At 41.1% G+C, this 27,342-nt stretch overlaps 1 protein-coding gene across 1 annotated transcript in view; it reads left to right on the top strand.

Annotated features, from left to right (window-relative positions):
• The window catches only part of snd1 (staphylococcal nuclease and tudor domain containing 1), a 159,618-nt gene that overhangs the window by 113,406 nt on the left and 18,870 nt on the right, over nucleotides 1-27,342 (top strand). The window contains exons 18-21 of the mRNA XM_067489517.1: nucleotides 8,242-8,383; nucleotides 21,144-21,267; nucleotides 22,902-22,971; nucleotides 24,814-24,927. Of these exons, the coding sequence (XP_067345618.1) occupies nucleotides 8,242-8,383; nucleotides 21,144-21,267; nucleotides 22,902-22,971; nucleotides 24,814-24,927 (450 nt within the window). The remainder of the gene's footprint in view (nucleotides 1-8,241; nucleotides 8,384-21,143; nucleotides 21,268-22,901; nucleotides 22,972-24,813; nucleotides 24,928-27,342) is intronic.

Raw genomic sequence — 27,342 nt, 5'->3', positions numbered from 1 at the left:
AGACTCATACCCTCATCCGTCTCTCACTTTCCCTCTCTCCCTTCAATGTGGTTTGGTTTGGTACAAACTGTAGAAGTTTACATCTATTTCCTAATATTGGTTTTAAAGTGGATTAGAGTTGATTGGGTTCCAGGGGTGTACTGTGTAGCCAAGTGTGTGTTTTAGTGCAACACTGGCTCAAATAGAGATGTTTCTTTGTTAAAATTCAGTCAATCTTTAACTGTAGTGGCAACACCGGGAATTCTCCATTGGAGAATGAAAAAAGACAATCGACCAACACTGATACATTATATATTCCAAAATGCCTCCATCAGTGTTAACAGTAATTAATGAGTAGCTACAGTATGCATAATAATTGAAGAGGTGCCCTCAAATGACAGGGAGAGGTGTCCTTAAAACCCCTGTGATTGAGACTTGCTTAACAGCACTGCAGCACTGAGATTCCGTTTTTTTTGTTTTTTAAAGAGTGAGCCTCTGCTTTCTGACCAAATGTGATACAGTGAGTTATTTCTGCTTGATTACTTTATATTTTTTAAAGGTTTCACACGTGGATGTAATGTGAACGAAATGTGATAGAATGTTTTAATTCACTGTTTTCCTCCTGCAAAATTTCTGCTAAATGCTTCGGTCCTGACAGGCAGATAATCAAGAAGCCTTAAAACCCCATTTTGACCCATCTTGATTTGAATGACTTCGAGTTTGGTGTTTGTTTTTCTATCACTATTCTAAACTGTTAATTTACTCGTTTTTTTTTCTTACCACTTCACACAGTCAGCTGTGAATTGAAGTGCTCTTCAGTTTTTTTAGTAGTACTAGACACTAGAAAAAGAGAAGTAGTGAAACAGAGAAAGAACTGCTTTGCTTTGTGTTTGATGTAATAAACTTATTGTCTTTCCAGACATGATATACTTGTTTGATTTCATTTTTAAAAACTTGTCAAATAGGCCTGTGTGGAGCTGGCATGTTTTGTTTCCGTGTCCATGTGTGTCATGTTGTATTAGCCCACTGTGGAAAGTATGATGTTGGTACCACGTCATAGCTCAGCCTGGATAAATTGCTCCCAAGGCAACAGTTATGTGCTTTTGTGCACACACATGGATGCTCTTCCCCGTATGGATTGTGGCAACAGAAAGTCAACAGAAAGACTCATTTTTTGACAATTGTTTTGTATAAACTGTTAAGAGCCAACACAGAGAAACATATGCAGACAACCGTTCACACTTTTACCTAGGGGCAGCTTAGAGTTACTAATTAACCTAACGTGCGTGTCTTTAGACCGTGGGAGGAAACTCCTACAACTATGGGAGGAACATGCAAACTCCACATAGAAAAGCCACAGGCGGCAGGTAGATTGGAGATTTATCCATTTTAAATTAGATTTTACAATAAATGTGCAAAAAGGAAAGTCTGAATAGTCTCTGAAGCCACGATATATTGCCTGCTATGCATTGGTATCAGAAAACTGGGGAAGGAATAACAAGACTGCTTTCATGATAAGTCCCGCATTTTGTAGATGGGTTTTCATTCTAATATCACAGCTGCCTCATACTTGGCTCACTATGACAGGGTGAGCCATCATGGTTAATGGACCATCACCAACCCTTCTTTACTTTAGAGGTAGGTCTGTCAAGTGATAGGTGGTTGCATTATGTTGTGTTAATGTTTTTTCTCTTTAGAGTTCGTGCCATCCTGACACCTGTAACTCAACTCGGAATCCCGTCAAGATCTATGGTTTTCACAAAGCGGTTACTTAGTTTGAATTCGAGGTTGTCAAATATAACGGAAGAATAAGGGGGTTTGAGTGTCACATACTGTATGTTATGATGGTGGTACCTCCAGTCAACTCCTAAAATAGTCAATAAATCAAAGTATGGGACCTTTGTAGTCGGTTACTCAAGCTGTGTTGAACCTTTGTTAGTTCCCAGGATTTACCTGACATCAACCTCTTGTCACATCAGCTATTGGCAGTGATTCATATTGCTTTCAGGAGCTGGAGTTTAAAATAGAACGTCATAAGAGGAGGGGAACCTTTTCCCCTTTCTTTCACTACTAGGATGAAGGTTTTATTGAAATTGACACATTTAGATTTTAACTTTTTTTTTTTTGTTAATTTTTTTTAACTTCTTTATCAATGACACCATGTAATATTAGCACCACCTAGATATGTAAACATGGCGAGTCATCAGTATTTGTCTATCTATAGCTAATGTTTGAAAAACCTTGATTTTATAATTCCTATAACTTTAAGAGGAGCAGCATAGTCATAGCAGTCATAGCCCCACCGCTGATGTAAGTCTGTCTTGTGGATCAGTCCACAATGCCGTTGATTTGGTCACTTATTTTTAGATCTAGTCTTAGAGAGCAGTATTCTAGTTACATTAAGTCAACCTGGGACTTTGGTGACAAAAACACTGGACATCTTAGTGTAGTTTGTGCATGAAACTTGATCATGTGGACATTTAATTCTTAAACCTTTACATTTTACATTTATGTTTTAGTCCATTTTCCATGTCTGTCAGACTTGAGCAAAAGTTTTATCCAACTTATTTTAGTCTTGGTAAGATTAGCTCTATAAGGACAGATGTTGAAGATGAAAAATGCAGCTTCACAGAGGTGTTGGATCTGGTGTTACAGCACAAAACGGCGAAGAATCGAGAGATGCGGCATTAGTAAAGCCAATGCATTCTAAGTTTTAAATAGGAATCAGTCATTGGTATATTCTACAATCTTCTATACTTTAGTTTTTTCAGGACTCTGCTACAAGTGTTTTCCATTTTGTCTTTCTTAGTGGTGGTTGTACTAAACTGTTTGACGCAGATGTTTCTAATGGGCTGTAGCCTACCATTTATACTGTACAAATACACATGTCAAGAAAATGTTAATTTTTTCCAAACAAGCCCTGCTGTTGTTCTTTTCCCATTAACATATATTGTTTGAGCTCGTACGGTCATTGTATTAAAGTGTGTACAGTAGCTACTGTAGGTCCAGGCTGGCACTGTTGGTGATGTCATAGGAGGGCTGCTGGAGGGTAGAGTATCTAGTAAGACGGTTTTGGGTGCAGGAACAGACCGTCAAAAGAATGTACGACCTTTGCTATTACATCACTGTTTGAATAAACTCCAGATGAGATCTTTCCTACTTTGTGTGGCTCTCGGATTCTTTACCAGAGCTTGTTCACAGGGATGATCTCATAGAGGAAGTTCAGAATATTAAAGTAAATGCATGCAGAGTTGTAGGGCAACTATAACTGATATCATTTTGTAGTGTGTTGTTGAGTCATGAAAACACATCCACCCAACATCTAAACAGGACCATATTAATCATAAGTAAATGTGGTCCATTGTTATTCTTGTCTGTAGCTTCAAACATTTTGATGCAAGACCTACAAATGAACACAGGGAGACTGAAAGAGATAAACGTGGCCTCGACTGAATTAATGAAGCGTTCTCTCTAAAGGAGATTCATCAGGGATATAATGGGGGCTAAATTGATTTACAAAGTGCACACTTATGAATAGCATGCTCCTATTGATTTCAGTTGTTCTCCGAGTTTGATAGGGTAATGAATTAACAATAGAACTATGTAAATTTCAGTGTAGGAAGAGCCACCGCTCTATTATTATATCATCTTTATCATATTATCCTGTGCTTAAGCTAGTTTGTGACAGCTGCATTGTTTCAGAACAAAAAAACTGTTATGGCTTGAATTGGCAGAGTGTCCTTGTCCAATGGGGTCTATTTGAATCAAAAGACAGGTTAATGAGGAATTGTGAACATGAACTGTATTTGGGCATGCTCATGATGTTCTTTTCAAGAGGCACTCATTTCCTGAATGTGTCAGATTAATCATAAGGGGTGTAACATAGCAGGGTAAAAAATACAACATTTTCTCAAATAATAGAAAACTGTTTAAGGTATTCAACTCCAAATTATACGATTGGAAAAAAAATTGAAGATTTGACTTTCCAAATGTTTTACAAATATTCTCTCAATGGTTTAAAGGGCAAAGCCAAACTTTTGTGATCTTTTGAATTTATCATTCGTATTTCTTAACTTACAGTAACAGTGTTTAAATGTACTTGAAAAACCTGGTTACTGCAAATCCATGTATACACATGCAGAATAGTAATGCGATTTTTTTCTGTCGTTTTTTTGGAAGCCTGACGCACAGATTTAAACTGCATATGACAGAAAGCTTTGCTTTCCGACTTCTTTTTTTTTGGTAAATGCATTCATGTTGTAGTAGACAGAGAAGGGGGAGACCCACAGCTGATCCACAATGCAAACTGTCTGAATTTACAAATTCTGCAGGGAAACTTTTAAATTTTCTGTCCATGTTCTGGCAGCATGGCCCCGTTAATGATCTCTCCTTTCATTTAGCCTTTCACTCAGCTGCATGTTCCTGTCTGCAGCCTTTTGTTACACAAACATGCGCAGTTGGAAAAGGCCCATTTGAAACCTGTTTATGCATATACAAGTCCTCAGTCAGAAATCGACCTGGGGAAATCAGGTTTCCCTAATCCCCTAACTGGATTTTGGAAACCCGCTTTCCCATTAACATTACATTCAAGAAATCCACTTTCAGAAGAAGGGGACTGTAACCTGCTAACTTAAGTTCAAGTAAGCGCACTCACTGACAAATGTGGGCCCTGGCATGCCAACAAAGTGCACAGTGTGTAACAATGGTGTTTTTCTTCTTTAAAGACCACACACACGCACACACACTACTAGAAATGACATACTGCCACCTTTAATCAGCCTTCCAACCAACCCTCACCCCCTCGTTCTGGCGCTATATGTGTGTTCAGTCATCCATCTGTCTGTGTATTTATCCACCTGTGCTTGTATGTGTAAATCTATGAATGTAACACCATTCCTTAGTATTTCTGGTTTGCTGGGCTCTTCATCAAATTAGAAATATACAGACAAATCAACACTATGCTAATCAGTAGACTACTTAACTCTCAAAAGCAGAACAGCACTTATCAACTGTGAAAAAGCTTCTCTTGCATCAGCAAGGTATCTGCTGTGCCAGGCTGGGAAATTAAGACACTAGGGAATTGCTGCAACAATTTGGTTATCACCAGGTATTTATATTTCAGCGCCAGACATTGGTTGAAGATTTAACTTTCTTACGAAACTAATCTGTGTTGATTACAATGTATTTAAACACAAAGAAATATTCAGTTGTCAACTGATCAATTTGTGCTGTACTCCAAAAACAAGATTTAAAAACAAGATTAAAGCCGTGTAGAGCACGACTAAAGGAAACGGGTATAGAAAATACCGACGAAAGACTTTACTCCGGAGGAGAAAAAGAAAACATGCCTGAACACTTTTCGCAGCCTTTTTCATTAGGTTCTGTTAGTCATCATGTCCAACATCATAGTCACATTGTCCTGTGAAGACATTTACGCCACAGAAGTCACTTACAGTATCATTCACTAAGCTGTACTGTTTGTATGTATGCAAGTGGGTTTTATCCTTCAGGAGTTGTGAAGGTCACTCTCTCTCAGCTTTGCCTCCATTATTAGAACTTGTTGTCCTTTCAGCCTGAGTTTAATGGCCTGTTCTTTCCCCCCTTCTTTCTACGTCTCTTGTTTTCCCCTCTGTCACTCACCCTCATTGTCTCTGGTAGCTTGGTGGCTTTAGCATCTGCCTGCAGTTTCAGAGCAGCAGCGGATACAGCAGTCACATATCTGCATTCGAGTGGAACAAACGGGGAGGTTGGCTGCTCATGGAAGGTCATCAGCCTTGGGCACTGTGTGCGCACATCTTTCTGTTTTATTTTCCTTTAAAAATGTAGGGCTTAGTGATTCTGTTACATCAATTGAAGATGGTGCAAAACCAGTATTACTTTTGCTGTAATGTAGCACTCTGAAGCATTTTTTTTCACACGGTGTCTATATAGAAGGCATAGCATGAGCAGCAGCATTAGCTCCATTGCTCCGTGTGGGTCTACAGCGGAGGCGTTCAGGCACAGCATTCAGTTGTAGGTCACCTGCAGTTTGAAAACACTCAGAGCCCAATACAAAGTGCTCACATACAGACAACACAAGAAAGCGGACTTCAATTGTGAAAATAAGCTTTGGGTTGCAATTGTGGCTGCACAGCACAAGTAAAACAAGCAGTTCGCAACTGCCGTGTATCGTGTACCACATTTGTAAAACGAAACTGCTTTCGGCTCGTCCCTTCAGGGGTCACCACAGCGGAACGTGTTCCGCACGTTGATTTCGCACGAGTTTTTACGCCGGACGCGCTTCCCGCTGCAACCCTCGATTTTATCCGGGCTCGATGCCGGCACCAACGTTCCCCTAGTGTCTGCGCGGGACAGCACCTGGTGTGCCATATTTGTGCTGACCACCTCCTACTGCTCTGCTTCTATAACTGTGAATGGAGCAAATATACATCTTTTTGTTTTTGATTTTTTTTATGGAGTTGTGCAGCCTCTAGATTTCTGTGTAGCTGTCCTGTTGTGTCTTCTTCACATGTAAAGCATTGTGAAAACTTTAATAGGGAGGGAATGTATTTCTCTCTTCTCCTACTGTGACAGCCATACTCAACACAGCCAGAGGTCAACAGGGAGCCTTTGTGTCCAATTCCACCATTGGCCCACACATTCGCTGCAACCCTACATACTCCACAGTGATGCCCGCCAGGCTAATAAATGGTGACACACTAATCTTTGTTGTCCCTAATTGATGCTCGGTGTTTGATTAAAAGCCAGGGAATGTCAGCTCAGTTGCAACGTGGGAAGCATCAGGCACTGTGTATTACAGCATTTGTGACTGTGTACATAATATGTGAAATTGTGTGTATTAGACACATGTCTGTGTGTTACTGTACAAGAAATACTGGGTTCACCTCGAGTTTATAGAGCGTGGTTGCATTTTCGGTCTTCATTAACCTTGCTCGCCCTCAATCACCAGAATTTCTTCCTGCTTTCTTTTCTCCTTCCCTCTCTCCTTTCCCCCCACTGTCTTTTTCACCACTTCCTTTGTTTTGCTGCATTTGTTAGATGAGTTAATTTACCAATATCTGTTTCGGTCTCTCTCACATACACACACACAAACTGTTCACTCCTGTTTATCTAGTGCCACTGCACATAATCACATCAGCGATGTAAGGTATAATCTTAGCGTGCTGAATAGGTAACCCATTAAAAAAAGCCCCTGGTATGAATAACTAAGCATTAACACTTGCATAGCTTTGTTGATGAGCTAAGGCATAGTGGGGGGAAAATGACAATACTAAAACTACCTAATCTAATTAGCTCGATACCATGCAGTTAAATAATTAGCTGGAACCTAATTAGCTAATATCACTGTGCTATTAAAAAAAAAATCTTTTCTTTCTATAACCTTTAAAAGTAAATACTTCCCAAATAGCCTGGAGAAATGGATGGTAACAAGCTTTTGATTTCCCCATGCATCTTTCCTCTCCATCTTTACCTGTGCATCATCTTCACTCCCCTTGCTTAGTGTTTTACATGCAGGGAGATTATCTCCCTTTCATCCTGACAGTCTTGTGCTTAATACTATTAGTGTACTTGTGTTTCTATACAAACATGCTGCATTCAGTCTCAACAAACACCCACTCTTTTTGCAGCATGCCTTATTCTCCTCTTCATAAACAAACAGACACACCCACTGCACACACACATGCAGTTTGATATTTGGCCAGAGGCAAAGCACTTCTCCCTAATGAGCCCCCCCCCCCCGACCCCTGACATTATGCTTGGAAATCATGAGGTCTGTTTCTGTTGGTACTGTTACATCATGCATTTCGCAGCTACATATTTCAATTTAATAGGAATGTAACGTTACAGTTGTGATAAAAGTTGAAGGGGATGTTCTGACTAAAAGCAATTGCAACAATTTTTTTTACAGTCTGCTGTTTCAGCACCAATTTCACATTTAAAATGTAAAAACATTTACCTTTTTGCATTATGACAATTATTCAGGTTCCAATAATGTTTTGGCTTTTATATCATCTGAGAATCTTGGCCACTAGATTTATCTGTAACTTTTATTGCTCTTTTTCTGCCTCAAAATTGTGTTACAAATGTCTGCTCTGAATTGAAACCTCTTTATAGGATCACAATCTTCAGAAAAGTGGTAGAAACACTAGACGGCAACGTGGGAATAATCTAAATTATTGTAGCACCATGTTTGAATTGCAGAGGTCTGGTATTTGCTGCAGTCATTGATCTGTCCCTGTCACCTTTGTGTGTGTATTTTAGATCTGGGCCAACTATGAGGAGAAACCAGTTGAGGAAGTTGTGCATGTATCAGAGGAGAAGGAACGTGTGGCCAACTATAGACCGGTATACATCACCGAAATCACAGACACCCTACACTTCTACGCCCAGGACGTTGAGACAGGTACGTGTACCTTAAGACTGCACAAACGGATCAACGGCTTTAGGCTCGTCCCTTGGGGCGTCGCCACAGCGGTACGTGTTCCGCATGTCGATTTGGCGTGAATTTTTACACTGGATGCCCTTCCTGCCGCAACGCTCCTATTTTATCCGGGCTTTTTTGGCCCTTTGTGGCTGGACAGTGCCACACCTAGTGGGGTGCGATTCGAGCCCCCTGCCTTCTGCATACCAACCCATTGCTCTACCACTGGGCTACCAGGCCCCCCTTTAGACGGCACAAATGACAACTTTAAATGAATAATGTGTGATACCTGAACTTTGCTGGAACTGCAGACTCAAATACTCTATGTATCAGTTTAAATACAGAGTCTGAGGGAGAATACATGGGTAGATGAAACTTTATTACACTTTGTAGTCTTACACTCAATACCGCCATCATAAATCTTCTTGTGTTAAAGGGCTGTCTCATGTTTTATTCCCTTCTAACACCAGGCTGACTTTATGAATGACAATTATCTCTAGCATTCAGACATTCCCTTTATCCCTTGCTGCAGCATCGCTCACACCAGCGGAGGCAAAACAAAGGACGTCCCACTTGTTATTACTTCTGAATGACAGGAATAAATCACACCATTCTCTCTTGTCATCACTGATGGGGAGGAAGGGAGAGAAAAGTTCAGAGATGGGAAAACTAACTATCCCTGGTATTCCCGTATTTCACTGAGCAATATATCAATTAGGAAGGTTTAGAGAAATGTCTTAAAGCAACAAAGTATGTGTTTGGCCTACTCTTTAGTTTGACTGCATTTTGCATTAGAAATTGGGCTAACCTGTCACTGATGCTTTGTGACAATTATTTTCACTATTGTACATTAGGTAACACGATTACATTCAAGTCTGCGTTCACAAACTAGAGGAAACAGATTTGAAGCCTTCGTGCCAATTGCTGTCCCTTCGAAACCCAACAGTTTGTGTGTGGGAGCAACACAGGAGGATTTCCGCTGAGCTGCCCCCTCCCACATCTGGCATCACTGGCAGTCGACTGTCAGAGGCCATGAAATTGACTTTGGCCACCTCTTAATTTGCCTCCCTGTCGTAATTTAATTAAATTGCCTTTATTTGCTGCCAGTCTGAGCCTGAGCATCATTCACAGCTAATCCAATCATATTGCAGCGTGGAAAGCAGTTCGCCCCCAATTGTTCATTTAACGCCCCTTACCTTTCTTTCCCTTGGCCTCAAAACCTCCAGGTGTTATTAAGTGTGCACTAACAAGAGCTATTCATCTTCTCTCCATGAGCTGTGGATTCAGGTCTAGAACTCCTAGACTGCCTTTAGGTCTTTCACCTTCGGTCCCCTCGGTTAGGAGTGAGGCTGAGGTTACGTGCAAGGTTTTTAGTACTGATCAGAATCATGTCACTGGTAAGAGGCTGAAACGCGCAGTGCATGGCACGTTAATCCGACGCTCGGGTCAATACTTGATCTTCAGCATTACTTGGTGTGAGCCAGATGTAGAGTGGAACTATGAGATTGGATATGTTGAAGTTAACTGGAGTCGCCTGACTTTCCGAAAACATTTATAGTTTATTTGCTCTTTCACGTGTATCGGTGTTTATAGAATGTATTTATATTCACATATATTCTTTAAATCTGTAAGAGGCTTGGGGAACCTTTTTTTTTACAGCAGCACCTGAAGTGTTGCATTTAGACATTTTACACAAACTGCATTTTTTATATTGCCGCTGCTGTAACTGTAATTTGACAGGAAAGCAGTAAAGTTATTTAATCTTTTTCATATAAAGGCTTGATTTTAGATGATCCAGCAGTGCTGGGCACTTTTTATTCCTTTTTTCCATTTAATTGGCTCGAGCTCTTACGCCAAGAGGGTTATGGGTTTTTTTTTTTTAAATAGTGTTATTTTCAGCAGGGAGGCAAAAATTGACCAGCACACACCCCCTGCCTTACTCTGCTCATCTCCCTCTCGATTATGTTGTATACTCCTTCGCGCCTTTCTCACTCTCGTTTTTTGTTCCTCCCTTGGTCGCTTTCATTTTTGCTGATGCTTCCTCAAACCCACATTAAGTCATACCAACCTCTTGAAGAGCACATCAAAGTGTTAAGGCCTGTAAAATCATACAAGCTGAGTGCTTTGCAATATTACTACATGTTCCATCCCCCTCTCTCTTCCCTTTCCCTCAATTTCTGAAGTGAATGAATTTATATACTCAGATGAGCTTTGAAGCGGCAGCTGAATTTTATAATTCATCAGTTGTGATTGCAATACATGCCAATATAGCAGCTAAATAACAAAGTAGATGTGTTTCTTCCACAGTTTACATTCCAAAACCACGGAAAATCGATTTTTACGTGTGTGCCACGACTTTCCTTATCACATCTGTGCAGCTCTTTGGTCATACTAATTAGGCTCTAGCAGATCATGTCTGTCAAGTAATTAATTTACAACACTGAACTAAAATTACACACAGCAAGATTCATGCAGCACTGCAGTTTAACATAATGCAGTGGTACTTTAGGAGAAATGTGACCTAACGCTTAATATTGGGATATTTGAATGTTTCTAGTAGATTTACACCTGGATAGTTTACATGTCCCTCTCCAAATTAGCACTCAAACACAACAACTCACATTTGTTTTTAAAAAATTACCACAGAGATGAACAAACACCATCTTTGACGCATCTTACCAAAAATTGACCTTGTAAAACCCACATTATGCCACGAGTTGGATTGTTCACTACAACACCTACTCATTTACTCCATTCCTGTTGGTGTTTTTCCATCTAAGATCTGAGTGAAAATTCAGTCAGTGTGTTGGCAGCCCTGCCAGCACTCCATTTGCTAGATGGAGCAAACACTTACTGAGAGTACTCCTTGACCATCCTTGATGTATACACTTACAACATGGAGTGCAAGTCTAGCTGGTCTTTCCCTAGACTCTCTCGTGGGCCAAGAACAAGTCTCATTGAAAGTAACTTGAACAAGGGAATAAAATATTATCACAGATTTGCTTCACACCATAATGATAGGTGTGAGCCCATTTACCTAATGTCTTTTACTGTGGATATAAACAGAAGTACTAAAGGTAGCTGTATTTATGGAAACATGATAAAATAAAATGGGATTGGCACGAAGTCATTTCTCATTCTGCAGATAGACTTTCATTTGTTTCAGCCATGCTTTAGTGAGATAAGATGAACTCTATTGATTCTGTGCAGCAAAATTAAACTGTCACAGAGGCAAAGAAGGGAACAAAAAGTTGTGAAATATTCAAAGTACAGTAGTATGCTAATGCTTATATTAAAAAGCATGAACTCTAATGTCCTATAAATAAATAAATAATGTACCCCAGCAAGAATAGGGTATTGTAATTGTGGAGTAGGGTGTCTGTACTGTAAATGGCACCAGTTTACCATTGATAACATGAGGTAGAAAGCAGAGTGACTCAACAATACCGTAAATTAATATAAGAACAATAGAATTTAATGCGAATGACAGCAGATGTTGTGCAATGGAGTGAGATTGGGCAGTTTAGTAGTATACTGTGAACGGACAGTTCATGTTACAGTAGAACAAAGATGAAGCAGAGGGAAAAAACTGTGTGGTCACAGCCATTAATATTTAGATGCAGTTTCTGAACCATTAACCCTATGGGAGTTTTGGCTGTCTAATAGACTGGGATGTATTTATTTTTATTTTTGTCTGCTGAGGGCACTGGTCACTGAGAACTCTGAACAGTTTTGCACTTTAACAAGAATATCTTGGCACATCTTCTCTGTTTGAGGAGTGATTCTCAAACATTAGAGAACACGCAGTTTGTAAAATGTTAATCTCGGTGGGTCCCAAGTGTTTTTTCCCATTTTAATTACTCACATTTAATTACTCCTAACTGTGGGTTTTTCATATGGACATCTTTGCACGATTAGGAATGATTTTTCCAAGTCACTGAGAAGCTTGAGGGATTGTGCTCTTTAATCCTCAGTTTATTTTAAGGGTCTTTATCTGGTGTTGGATGCATTTATCTCTTTGTCTCACTTTCTTTCCCCCACCCATTGTTTCTGCTTCTCACACAGTCTCTCTTTTCTCTTGTATTTTTCCTTGTATTTGTTGCTCTCTCTGGAGGCTATATGTAATTACTGTCAGAGGGGGACCTGCATAGATCTGTGTGACCTTGGACACTAAAAGACAAAGCCCACTCCAGGCACAGGGAAGGAAAGTGACTCTGTGCTGTACACTGTTGTTGCTTTTCCACTATGTTGGAGAGTTGACATATTTAAAAACTTGCTAAAAATGTATCTCTGCTCTTTATGGGCGCGTAGCCGTAATGACTTTAACCAGTGTTACTTCAGAAGCTCTGCTACCTTTAAATTTTTAAACAAAGATAATTAACAGGATTTTTTTAAATGCTAAAATAAAAAAATAAAAAAATAAAAAAGTAGGTGACACATTGGAATTTATACTTTGCACATGTGTAGTGAAGACGTGAATGAATTAAGGGCACTGGAAATAATAATAAGGCATTAAAGACTATTCTTGACTTTGGAAACAGAAGTAGGATTAAAAACTAAATTCTTAAGTCTTATGACCTTTTTGAGTTTGCGTGACAGAATGTCTTCAGAATGCTGATAAAATCATCTTAATTTTCAATGTCATGGGTTTAATCCAGTCAATTGGCAGAGGCTGTAGCTCGGACGGTAAAGCAGTCCTTCAGAAACCAAAGGGCCAGTGGTTAAATTCCTAGTTTCCTCTGTCCACCTGCTGTTGCCACAAATGTCCTCGGAGAACATGCCGAACTCCCACAGTAAAACAACAATTTCCTCATGTGGATCAATAAGAAGACCACTACAGATAAATTGCCACATACTGAGATGTTAGGCGATAGCCGGCGTGGTCCGGCCTTACCCACAGATTGTATCGTCGCGTTGACGGGATTACTGCGCCCAGCCCTGACAAACACGCATTTTCATCCCACCCCAGTGCTCAGCTGCATCACAGTTGGAAGTACATCTTGTCTAGCACTTGTGTCCTGGCACCCACACAGGCCCATAATGAGTGGAGTCATTCCCCCCAACCAGGTGCCACTCCGTCCACATTATTCACACTTCTACCTTTTACACATAGCAGCTGTTCATCACCTAATGATGCCGGACCCAGCTACTGATTGAGCAAAGCAGGCAGGGAGCGGTTCTCTCTCTGGCTAGACTTCAAACCAGGCGCTTTTGGAATTGAAATACATGACTTTGAAAGGTTATGTTTCAATCATATTTTTTCATGAGCTTGTTGAGGCACTGCCAGTTGAGATTTTTTGTATTTGTATGTTTACTGGTTCCTTCCTGTTGGTTTCTTATGCTTTCCCACATCACAACAACTTTAGCCAAAATGGGCTGCCCACAATGATCCCACAGTGTCACCACTCTTTTCATAGTCCAACTTTATATTGAGTGGAGGCAGGTTACCACAGTAACTCTGGTATTCGGGGTGTTGATTTCAACAACAGGCCGTGAGAATTACTGTAGCATTTCATATTGATTAGGGTGAGTGGTCTGCTAATTGGATGTCATGCCAAGGCAGCCAAGTGATGATTACTTTATACATTAGAGCCTAATAAAATTCAGGGTGCACATTTAGAATAGTTGTTACAAGACTGCCTGCACTGTTCATTCTGTTTGTTCTGATATTTTTCAATTTGGATGAGATATCTTTCTGTGGCACCGTGGGCATCAAGCCAGAGTCAGTCAGGGGTTGAGATAATTAACTCCTACACCAGTGTGTTATAAAACAACCTTTTTTTTTTGCATTTGAGAAAGTATTTTTTTGTTACTCAAGTAAGACTAATTAAACCAAAGAAGCAAGGAAACTAATTGGACAATACAGAAATTGAATCAGATTTCAGGAAACTACAAAAGAAATGCGACAGTTGTATTAATAATTGTGTTGAAAGGTGTAACGGCCCACGAGATTAAATTCAAACTAAATAAAATTTGCAGTCATCTAACTACCTTCTAGGCCGAAAAAGAGGTTTTACCCATATTTTGCCCCGTGTATCTTTTTCCAACTTCCCTTTTATGTCTCATGTTTAATTCAGCTGATGTGTGTACCACACTAGGTCATGCTGCGGTGCCATTCGACCTTATACCTACACGAACAAAGCAAGCAAGGAGGTGAATGAAAGTTTCTGTAGACATAGTATCCAGTGCTGCGTTTTTCACTTTTATGCTTCCTTCCACTGCAGCAGATGCAATATTTAGAGCTCAGATCCTGCACAGATGATTTCCCCCCTCCCAAGACATCCATTATTAAATCAGATACGCAACTTAGCTTCTAAAAGGTCAGCTCACCTGTCGGTTACAGGCAGCGTGCGTCCGATTTTCAGGCAGAAAATAAGTGTCTTCATCCTCGTTCTTCGCTATCCTACTAAGCACGGTTTGCACTAATGTCAACTTCTGGGGCTATTACCTATAGCCGAATGGCTAAATGACACTTTTCGCAGTGGTGAGCCACTTACAGGTCCAAATAGGGAATTCGTCAAAATTGCCTAGGCTCTTCTCTCCCCCGCACCTCCCGGCGCTTTTAGCCCAATGTGCAGAGGGCCATCTTTGGAGTATATTTGGACTCCTCACAATCAAAACAGGGCATTAGCTGCAGTCAATGATGCTCGACAGGTGGCAGAGAGGAGCGGGAGAGGCCGATGCAAAAGTGAGCCACAGATGCTTTCTCTGTTTAGAATTTTCTGCGATGGCTTTTCCAATTACAGAAACAGTAATTTGCTGGAAAAGGCTCCAGACTGCCGGGAAAAGTAGAATGGAACAAGGTAATGGGGGCGGCGGTGGTGGGGGGATCACTTGAGAGATAATCCGTATCGCTCTCCAGTGGGAGTGGAGCAGCATTAGTCAAGTAGAGGGATCATTTGTTTTTTTTTTATAGTGGCCTCCCTCAACACTCGGCAGATGTGCGGAACCATTTTGAACATCTCTCAGGAAAGGAAGTAAATGGCCTCTCTCTTCTCTGTGCTCCCTCCTTGTCACACTGCGTCTTCACAAGAAAGTGTACAAATATCCCCAGGTGAGCGGCCGTTCTTTGTTGACCGACCACGGGTGGCGTTGGACTCATTACAGCTGTGTGAGTTTGCTCTCTCTCTTTCGCTCACACACACGCACACGCACGCACTGTACTGCACCGAGGCTGTGTTTCTGTTGTTTATCAGTGCGTCTTTTTACCTTTGAAGTGTTGCTTGCATGTCCTGAAACGCAGCCATTCCTCTACCTCGGAGGATAAAGCCTGTCCAAACCTCATGAATATTTAACACTCCAAAACTAACAGGTGAGCTAAAGCACAAAGGCTCTGTTCAGTGGCTGTAAATCTCTAAGATGGTGGATGATGCGCCGTCCTTGTGTCCACAGTGTGTGACCTGGCAGTTTCCGTATTTCTAAGATAAGACGTAATGTTGATTGAAAAAAATGTTTTTTCTACTGTTTCAGCTTCAGTTTGACAGTCTCTCAGTCAACTAGATGTTGCCTTCCTGAATTGTGTTCAATTATAGCCAAGCTTCCGTCTCCAGTCGCTTGAACCCCAGCAGGTGTCCTTTTCATAGATGCACTCTACTTTGTCTTTTAATTTTTTTCATTATTACAAGCCAGGAAATTAGAATGCTTTCATAAGCAACCATTCCTCTCTTGGCCTCTGCCTCTGTCATATTGTGATTATTTACCCTTCTGTGGTTTAATTGCTTTTGCAAACAGCTTAATAGAATTCAGTACGGCCTTGGGATCTGTCTTGAAAGGGCACATTTCAGTGTTTTTGCTGCCTCTTTGTTCCCACGCCATGTGTAGCGAACTAATCAAATATGATCATAAACAACCTGTAAAGCTGTTCAGTCTCTCCAACTCTTTTTTATTCTGTCTCTTGCTCTTCATTGTTTTTCCTTGTTTTTAAGCCTAATCGCTCCCTCACTCTGCACTGGGCATTCACAGTATAATTATATATGATTTACAAACAGCTGCAGCCATAATGGTGTATAAACAAATTACAGAATGAAGAAGAACAAAAAGGAAAAAAAAAGAGAGAAAGAGATGAAGACAGAGAAATTGGGCCGCATCAAATGCAGTCAGTGGTTTAGCTGCTTTTTGGATCAACACTTTGGCTCTTCCATCAACACAAAATGAGCACTCATGCTCAACATGATTTACCCCTTCTGCACGCAGATATTTAGTTGTCTTTATGCCAACATTAGATGGGAATCTGCCTCGTTATTTCATTGTCCTAGCTGCACTTTCTTCCTAATATAACTCTTCATAGTCATTCAGAATGTTTTTCTGTGTTTTGCTATTCACTTCAGTTTGACCCCAGAGGTCCTAGATTTTTATTCTCTGTACTTGTTTGCTGCATATAAAGCTCATTTTCTTTCTTCCATGCATATTACTTCTTTTTTGTGGGGTCACACAGAACCCTCTCAACGTTCCTCATAGTTATTGCAATGTGCACCTTTTCATTGATCACTTGCTTTGGACAAGCACTTACCAAAGCTCAAGTCTGCACACACTGGATGATGTCTTTCAGATACATTCATAACCCCAAAGCCTTTATCCAAAAAGGGCTGCACAGCAAATTAGAATTCCAAATCCTACAGAGAATACCGCGGTATTGAATGGAGTACTCTCTGCATACTAAATCAAACACACGTCGCACATGTGGAAATTTGCATACGTATTATAGTGTTATACTACAACCAAAACGCAGCAATGAAAGAAGGGGGACATTAGGGGATGCGTTCTATTCCTAAGGAAAAACTTAAGCTGGAATTGACGGTATGGATTTATTGTTAAAGTGTGACTGGACTTGAGTTGGAGGTAATTGGAGTAAATCTGTGGGTCACCGCAGATCATAAATCAGCTCGTTAAAACCGGTGATCCATAACACTGCACTGTCACTGCCCTTTGACTGCGCACTCCAGCCACAGCCTATATAGATTTTTTTGAATTCCTTTATCAGACCATGAAGAACATGTGTTATGAATTTTTTTTATTTCTTTTTTTAAAACACTATCACACAACAGAATACAAGAGCTGTCAGCATTTGTAGCACATGCTGTACCTAACAAAACACCAGTGAAATAGGCAACAGACTGTAAAAAACCCATCAGTGACTTGCCGTAGATACATTCCGGTTCAACATGTTCATCCCAGTGAACCATGACCAAATCACAATATGTATGTGTGTCTGTAATTGTACATGTCAGATGGACATATCTTTAGACAGTCTGTCTTTATAGGTTGCTTATTTAAAAACCACAAATCCTGTCCACTGCAGTGATCAGGGTCTGGAGGAAATGCTCATTTTGGGTACTTGGGAGCATTCGGTACAATATGTTCGTGTGGAAATCAGCGTAAAACTTTAGCTCTTTTAAAAACCCAAGGTGCTGTTTTCCCCCATTTTTTTATTTAAAAAAAAATAAAAAAGAGTAGAAGAAAGAGATGGCTTCTGATGTTCTTCGGCTGGTTCAACGAGGAAATGTATGACAAACCGGAACATGCAGTAACGGGAGAAGAATTACGACTGCACCGTACGCGTAATTCTAAGCTAGCGTGATGCTGACGTCAGTGTTTAAGCAGACCATCTGATTTGACAGCAAGGAATTGGCTGTCATATTTGTAAAAGACAGAAATGCGGCATGTCATATCAGCTCACCATCAGTTAATCCTGTTCACAATGATGCATCTGAGACCTTTTCCCCTGTTTAATGTGTTTTAAAACTGCAAACCAATACTTAAGCTCAGATCAGCTTCATCATTTACATGAATAAAGCATTTTGACTTATTTAGCTTAAAAGGATACATCCATTAAGGCTACACGTGTGTCAGAATACATATAGTGGTATAGAGAACCCACTTAGCGCTCATGTGTCACTTTGAGTCTCTCTAGGCCCAAAGTGGAACATGGACCAGGAACAGAAAAAAATATAAATAAATCAGTGTGAATACACACACTCAAATGCACGCAGAGAGGGAAGGAGGCAACACACCAACTTTTTCTAATTAGATAAATCAATCAAGGTGGTAGCTGGGTCAGATGCCTGCAGCCCGACGCCATTCCACTACGTTTGCTCCAAGCTGCCGCGGCAAAGCCAAAGCATACTGATACAACCGCGCCACCTCTGCCTATAAGGCGAGAGGGTCAGGAAGCTATTTACCTGACATGTTTTCAAGAAGCAGTTTTCGTAACAAAATGCCGAGAATGCGTCTGTCTGCTGTGCATTTGGGTGTTTTTATACTCCTGCACTCCTCATTGCAATCATCAGCAGCCGGTGTAGCAGTGGGTGGCCAACGAGCCGTTTGGACACCCCTCCCCTCCCCCGTCTCGACCCCACTTCACAATCAAACTGAGCTTCCAGCTTTTCATTCACACTCTAAATCCCTTCGTGCCCCTCATTGGTATTTTCCTCTAAGTTTGACATGATGCTAATGAAGGGCTTCCTCTCTACTGTTGGTTGGCAGCTGCCTGGCTCCCTTAGCACAGATAACCCTGAAAAAATGGCATCATTATTTATATGTTCTTGTTCTCTAACAGCATAAATCATATTAGGTGTTAATGACAACTCACAGCAGCAGAGCAGGAGTAAAGAAAGGTGTGCGTACTGTCTGTTTCCAAGATGTTTGGTTACAGAGTAAACAAGTCACTAATTTTACACAAACGCGCACACACCCGTGTGCCGAATGCATACAATAAATCAGATTATTGAGAATGCAGTGCATGCAGTGTTTATCATATCTTGTTTTACCCAAGGCTGGTCACTTAAAATTCTTTAAGGCTTTTTAGTTAATATATTTATTTGAGTATTTTCACTGATGGCACAGTGACAGAACAGACTACAGTAAAAGAAAGTATGTCCTTAATGTTTGCAAATATTTGCTTAATATAAATAATGTAATTTTTCTATTATATACACACATACCAATGGAGGTATGGAGGACAAAAAAATGTACTAAGCAGATTATCTACATTTTACTTAAAGCACAAAGGTTAAAGTACTCTACAGTGAATAAAAACAAATACTGATCATGGTAAACATGGCAAAACATGTAGAGCAATATTTTTAAAAATGTGGGTCAAAGGTCACTCTTGGTAAAGTTAGAGATAATATTAACCACTTTATGTGCTAACAGGTGGTTAACCCATAATGATGCATTCTTTTTGATTCATATATTTTTATAAATATTAGATATTTTTACATTTTAACAAGCGGGTGGTGTTAACAACTTGAGTATTATTAAATTGCTCCATCGATTACCATATCGTGCTAACACTTATCAAGGTATCAAGTACATTTTTTTCTTTATCTGTCAATGTAACCACCTGTTAGTTGTTATCAATAATCGATACGTATATTCAAAATTGTACTTTTTTAGTTATGTAAGCCGTCCTGTTGTGTAAACGTGTGGATAAAGATCCACCATTACCTGTGATTTTTGGCCTTCCTGCCCTCAGACCCCCTCCAGGTGGTAAAAGTGAAAATGGGCTCTAAAAATACAGCTATGGGATTCACATGGGCCACTTCACTAAACTAGCTGCTGTAATTGCTTCCGTACACTTCATACAGCCACAGCCACACATATACACACACACTTGTGTGCACTAGTAGACATGCATTTGTAAACATATGTACATACTGTAGTGCCAACAGTCATCTTTCAAATCGCAGCTAATGTGTGCAAATCAGGCTGCCACTCACTGCAGCCATTGAATCCACGGAGCACTGACTGATTGTTCCTACTCCCACCTTATCGACAGCCGCATTCTCGGCTTAAATTCACCATAATCGGTTTTGTTGCGTATGGTATAATGGCTTGATAGGCCACAAAGGGCCTTTGGGAGTGTGGTTACTTTAGTCAACGCTGTATTTTTAAGACCGGGTCAAACCAGCATTCGCTGTGTGGTGCTAATGGGCTACCGGCTACAAAAAGCACAGATTATTCTTCCCGTGTTTGGCGTTTGTTTCTAAAGGCCGTTTGAGAGATAACATGGGTTGTTAACTAGTAGGTTGTGGCAAACCAGTAGCGTTGACGTGTTTAGGAGAAAACATTCTTAACACATTATTTCAAATTATATTTAAAAAAAAATAGATATAACATTGAGGTTTTTCTTTCTGAGTTGACACGAGAAGCCGTCTTTGTCTTTGGAGGCAGTGGTGCGATTTATCTTGAACCCAACTGTCTTTCTAATAAAGTAGTCTGCAGCATGCAGTAAAGTAATCCTCATTTCTTTCAAATCGTATAAACAACCCTCAGAAAATCCACAGTCTGTGTCTATGCATAAGAAACAGTAATGCTTTGCAAAGTTGCATCAGACTTCATTTCATTTATGTTGATGCATTTATTTAGAGGCTCTGCGGGGATAAGATTGAAGTGTGTTCACTTTCTGTTGTCGCTGTAGGCCGCGTCCCGTCAGTCTCACTCACTTTAGCCAATATGCAAACCAAAGCAAAGTGCTCGAAACTATGTAGCTGATAGATTAGAATAGAATTTTAGACCCGTTTTGGACCATCGACGCTAAACATTTTTGTTTTTTCTCTAATAGGGACTGTGAACACATTTTAAATGAGATCAAATGGAAGAAGTTAAACAGTGAACACATCAGCGTCAAAACAAGAGCCAAAAAATGTGATGTAATGAAATGCAACTTCAGGAAATGATAAACTGTAATTACATCTATACATTCATACAGTATGACTCACCAGTTCTCCCTCATGTCTTTCAGGGGCCCAGCTGGAAAGTCTGATGGAGACCATGAGAGCGGAGATTGCTGCTCAGCCACCGGTGGAAGGGTCCTACGCCGCACGTCGAGGGGAGTACTGCATAGCCAAGTTCGCCGACGGCGAATGGTGAGCAAGCATTTAGAAAATCACAAGAGCTTTGCAGTAACTCATTGTATAATCGATAGTAGAACCAAGTAGCTATTCAGGATAAACGGAAAGAGACACTTGGATCCACAGATTTGTCAGTATTCTGTATCAGCAGATAGCTAGATTTGAAGTGCTGGCATATTAAAGAAAACAAGTTCATTAGGGCATCTATTCTGACAAAAACACGAGTTCTAACGTCATAAATTACAAGACTCTACAAGAACTATATCTCAGCGTTTCTACCTTGTGTCTACTTAAGCCTCTGATGCGTTAACTGCAGACACCCACAGGGTGTAATTAGCTCACTGCCGCTGCTTTGGCCCTTTAAAATCAGCACTTGCTTGACAGTAGTATGCGCGCAAGTACACACACACACACACCTCTTCATGTTGTCTTCTCACCGGATGTTATGAGTTCACAGATGGTAATGGGGACAGATAGAAGTCACAGTCATTAACGTGGGGGTGCAGAGATGACAAAAAGGTGACAACAGTGAAATTACCAAAAAAACGGACAAATTGTTTCCTACATAGTTTTCACCCCTTTTTTTGCGTCCCGAATGTAGTCGTTAACAGTAAATAAGCCTTGCCTAGGCCATCGTGCATGATTCATGACTTAGATTTTTATTATCATTACCAGCTCTATACTATTCAGCAAGCTAATTGTGTTCCCGTTCGCATTGTTCTGTGTCCAAATCTCTGTACTCTGCGATGCACGTGGAACGTCGGCTTGTTTCACTAGGGGGCCAATTAGAAATTTGTTGCCTTTCAAGATCTCTTAGAACGCCCGAGTCAGTGAGTAGAAAAGGCAAACCTCTGTTCATCAGCGTGTAATGTGTCACTCACACTTTTTCTCTTTGTCTCTCGCTCGCTGCGCTCATTGCCGCTCTTTATATCTTACCGTTAATCACATTTGGTTTTTACCTTTTTTTTCTCTTGTCTCATTCCTTGCCCACACGGGCCTACTTATTAGGCCCTCTCGTGCTTTCCTTGCCTCTTAGCCAATTCATCTCTCTTTTGCTTGTTCTTCAGAGTAAATGGTCAGACAAGTGATGAGCCAGGTGAGGAGAGACTCTTAATCTAAGAAAAAAAGCTCTTTGGTGGCTACTATATAAATTCATCAGAAGATCTTAGACACTTTGTGTTAGTTCTGCCATTGCTCTGTACATCCTAATGAAATTATTTTCATCCAAATCTGAATTTGACAAATACACTACAAAATCAGACTTTAAAAACTTGCAGTGGTTTTGTGATTAGCAATAATCCGCTAACGCTATTTGCTACAAGGCAAAAATGGGTTTAAATTTCTGCCCTTTATTGCAATGAGGTCTCCATGCAATTTCCACAGCCCTGGTTTGTCCTGATAGATCTCCTGTCCCCCCTCACTCCCCCGGCCTGTTCATCCTCTCCTGCTTCTCTCTCCCGATCACAACAGACAGATCCTCCAACACCTTATCCCCAGGGAAATAAGTACGGAATCATTTACTCATCTCCTTTTCCTCCCGTGTCCTCTGTCTTAATCTGTGTTTCCCCATGCTCTGTGCTCTCTTCCCCTCTCTCTCTCTGTCTCTCTGTCTCTTTCTCACTCACTCAATTATTCCTTTGCTGCTGCAGGTACAGAGCCAGAGTGGAGAAAGTCGAGTCACCGGCAAAGGTCCACGTCTTCTACGTCGACTACGGCAACGTGAGTAACTTTGAGCTCACAAATTTGACCGCCCGAGCATGTGAGTGCAACTGTGAGCTGGGTAAAAGTGTTGCAATGTCAACATTCAAAATAGCCCCACTGTTTGCTGCTGAAAAAGCAGAAACAATATTAAAGTTGTGATTTTGCCAAGCCCGAGGCACCCGATTGTCGGAAAAAGGATTTCTTTTATATTTGTTACATCTACTAAAACACCAGTTTTATTTCCACGTTCAAAGCAGCCCAACGGCCTTTACGTATCCTTTCAACTGGAGCTTTTAGGACAAATACGATGCGGGATTGTTTGTTTTCTTTTTTATTGTGTACGACTAAAGCAAAAAGCGCAGCTGAGTGGACCGTGCTTATTCCATTTCACGAGAAACCAGAACTCGCCCGCTAGATCCCCCACCCCCTTCGCTCCGCGACGATGACGAAAGCACTCTACCCCTGCGAGAGTGTTATTGTGTGCGCATCCTCCCACGAGCATACACATGCTTGCATCACCAACTGGCTCATACAGCCAACCCCTGGCCAGCGGGAGATTTCCTGCTATGCAGTGGAGCGTCACTGTGCGTGACTGACCTCGTAGCGCAGGACGGCTCGAGGTTGGGCTGGCAGACGCGATGTGTCCTGGCATATTGCTGAAAGTGTGATTCTCCGAGGCCGACCTGGCACACAAAATAAATGGAGCTGATATGTACCTCATACGCTGGTTTGGCATCATTTTGGGTTGAGTCACTCCGGTCTTGATATCACGCTGCTGTGTCATGACTTATTAGTTGGTGATATTGCCACCTGTCTAAGCTACAAGTCAGTGCCTGAGTTATGATGTGATCATTGTCAAACACAGCAGAGGACTTTTGTCTTTCATTTTTTAAGCACACATTTGATATGCTGTCAAAATTGAATATGATGTCAATAAATCTTAATGCTCAAATCCCTAATAAATGTCGAAGGTATACTCTGTCTAGACTGTACAGTCCAGTGAACACATTAACCTAAGAGACGGGGGTCATTAAATTAACTCTCGCTTTTAAGGGCCGCGTACGACCTTCTATCGCTCGTCTCTCCGCGTCGGTAGCCTCTAGCGATCGCGGCTCATTTGTCTTAAATTAATGTAAAGCCAATATTTTAAATACTTTTCACACATAGCCACGTGCGTTTTGTTTATTTTCGGAAACAAGACAAACTAGCACTACGCTACGCGGTAGTTGCCAATTTGGCACGTTTTCAATCTGGCGACTACCAACTTGACGTCTAATGCCGTCTTTACTCTCAGCTTGTAGCTGAGCCAGAGAGCAGATGGAGCTTAGCGAAAGGAGCCTCAGTACTGCTGTAGAAACAGCTGTGAAATGATTGGCAAGGTGACGTATACAAGGATGCAGCCCTTAAGCTGCAAAATGGCATCTGTCCTCTTTTCACAGTTGTAAAGTATCATCGTTAAATTGACATATGGATTGTAGAATTGATTCAGAACGAAGGAAAAGTACAAACGCATTACAGGGAGCAGCACGAATTACTGCCCGAGTACTTGTCGAGTTTTGTTTGAGAATGTCCTTCACTTGAATCCTTTGAGTGGAGAGATGCACTCTGTAATGTCAAAAATGCGCAAAGGAAACTTTTATCAAGAACTTTCAGCAATCTTGGTACAGGTTTCTGTTTTATGTATCCGTATCACAACTAGGGAAGCCACACAGTTCTCAAATCGGAGCTTTTTGTCCCGGTCTCAAAAACCTTTAACTTGGAATCGTCCAAAGAGGGAATATTTTTCCAGCTACAGCCACAGCGTCTGGAAAAATGTTGTACATGGGGTCTGATTTCTGTCCTTCCTTCCTCCTCCCTCAGAGAGAAGTTGTGTCGTCCACTCGTCTGGCTGCCATTCCCCCCGCCTTCAGCACCAGGACACTGCCAGCACAGGCCACCGAGTACGCCTTCGCCTTCATCCAGGTCCCACAGGACGTAAGTGCACCGACGAGCAGAGATGCAGTTGAAAGCTTTAAAATTAACTTATCAACTTCTTCAGCCTCATTTTCTGCCAGCTTTTGCAAAGAGACTTTCCTGGCACGACATAAAAACTGTTTGTTTCACTTGTGAGGCGAGGTGATAAGTCTGTAACTGACAGACAGGGTTGAGTTTTTATTCCAAGCAAGTGTCTGTGAACATTCCGCCCATACATAACGCATGAAGTACGAACCAGATAGAGCAGTGACAGACGCCATGTAACTGATTTACTCAGTTGCAAAGGACGAGAGACTAATTGACACTAAAGCAGAGAGATGTGTTTTTATGAACAGTTTGATAATGTGTCTTTCTTTAGTGTCCTTGATGCTTTGTAGAGAAAATCACCATTCGGGTACTTAATGCGTACGCGCAAGTAGATGTTCGTACGATAGCCGAGCGCACCCCCCCCCCCCCAGACACCCTTTCTATTATTGACGTCCCGGCGTGTGCACTTGTCTCTGTAGTCTCCGCATTTTGTGTGTCAGGGGTCAACATTGGTAGCATCCTGAGCGGATGCAGTATAAAAAAGTTTTCCTGCCTGCCTTTATTTGGCTTTGTGAAAGTGCATATGTTTTACTTAGACAAGATGAAGAGGATTTACATATTTCTAAATCATTACTACTTTTTTAGAATGCATGTTTGCTGGACCATTTCTCAAGACCTGAATTTATTACAGATTAAATCTACTTTAACTAGTGGTCGGTTTTTGTCAAACCTGTTGCGTTGTATTCTTTTTTACAGCCAGTGTCAATCTTAAGGCCATGATTAAAATATTTATCCCATTATGAAAAATAATTTTAGTTATTTTTAATAGTCCCAAAACTGGAGTCCAAATGTATGGAAATAATTTTCTCCGTTAGTTTTGTGCCTCTGTAAAATCTGGGTGTGTGTGTGTGTGTGTGAGCTAGTAGTGCCTGCGTGCATGCTGTCACCTGTCTCATGAGTCAGTGTCTCCTGAAGGATGAAGTGGCCCATTTGCTGGTCCCAGCCCAGAGGGAACACGCATCACCTACACTTTAGAGCCCCCAGACACAGAGAGCCCCTCCTCCACATGCACATACATACACCAGTTGTTGTAAGGTGACATGCACCTTACACCTCCCCTCCTCACTCTTTCTCTGTCACTCTGCATCTGTCTAACCCTTCCCCCGTTCTATTCTCGCTTGGCTTTCCTTTCACGTGTGTGCCATCTGCTTTGTCGGAGGCTTTTTACTGCGTCACTTGTCCTGACGGTACCGCAGCGTGCCACTTGTAGCGGGAAAGGTGCCGTCACCTTTCCCGCTTCACGTAGGAAAGGTTGTTGCCTTTGTCTGTAAACCTGCCACCTGATGCCCTGCTCAAAAGGGCTGTCTTCACAAATTACACGGCTTCGCGAACAGTATTGAAATCACAGCAACAACTGCAACCGCACGTTTAGGACTATTCAATGCAGTTGTATTGTGGATGTTGAGATCATCCTGCATTCACGACCTCCTGCCCTTCTTTATTATGCCCCGTCGACTAATGCAAGGATGTAGTTAATACCGAGAGGGCACTCATTGCAAAAGGTCAACAACTAATAGCTGTAATAATACTGCATTCTAAAAGATGTCCAGCTGCAGAATACCCACTCTAATGGTTCATGGAAATTCTACTCACGGAGTAGAATAGGAAAGTTTCATCTTTGCAAACTATTTACCTTATTAGTTATGTATCTTATATAATTCACTGCTATCTACCTTTTCTCACTCTGCGGACTCTACTCTCTACTCCACTACACAGTCCTGGTTTTCCTTGATTTATCATCCGATTTTGATTCCGGGGATCGTTGAATCTTGATAATTTGGCTTCAGTCTGAACTAGGGTTTTCTGGGTCCGTCCACCAGTGGTTTTCGAACTTTAATTCTTGCTATTAACAAAATTATATCTGAAGTGGCTGTTCTGTCAAACGGAGTCCCACGGGGCTACGGTTGAACCTATTTCATTTTAGCCAGATTATCCGGTGTTTTAAGAGTGCGTCTTATCATTTTTCCGCAGATAACGTCGCACTTTAATTCTCCTTTAACGATTCAGAGTTTCATTTTGTATCAATGTTGTTAAAAGTGCTGGTCAATAAAAAAGACCTGGCTTAACAATAACTAGCTCCACATATACGTCAATAAGACCGAAACTCTGATCGTCGCACCCGATAAAAAAAGGTCGCTTTAATCAAACGGCATCTTGGTTTACTGGGCTCCACCGTGCAGTCGAGCCGAGACCGTCGGTCAGAAGAACTTCTCTAAGCTGAGGAAAATGTTATCAAAAGCCAATCCGGAAATGATCATTCGTGCTTTTATTTCTTCGTCTAGATTATTATAATTCTGTTTTTACTTGCTGCGATTAGTCAACTTTAAA

This window comes from Channa argus, chromosome 21, assembly GCF_033026475.1.
Source record: "Channa argus isolate prfri chromosome 21, Channa argus male v1.0, whole genome shotgun sequence".
NCBI classification, from domain to species: Eukaryota; Metazoa; Chordata; class Actinopteri; order Anabantiformes; family Channidae; genus Channa; species Channa argus.
The sequence above is the reverse complement of the archived record's forward strand: the minus strand, read 5'-3'. Positions and strand labels throughout refer to the sequence as shown.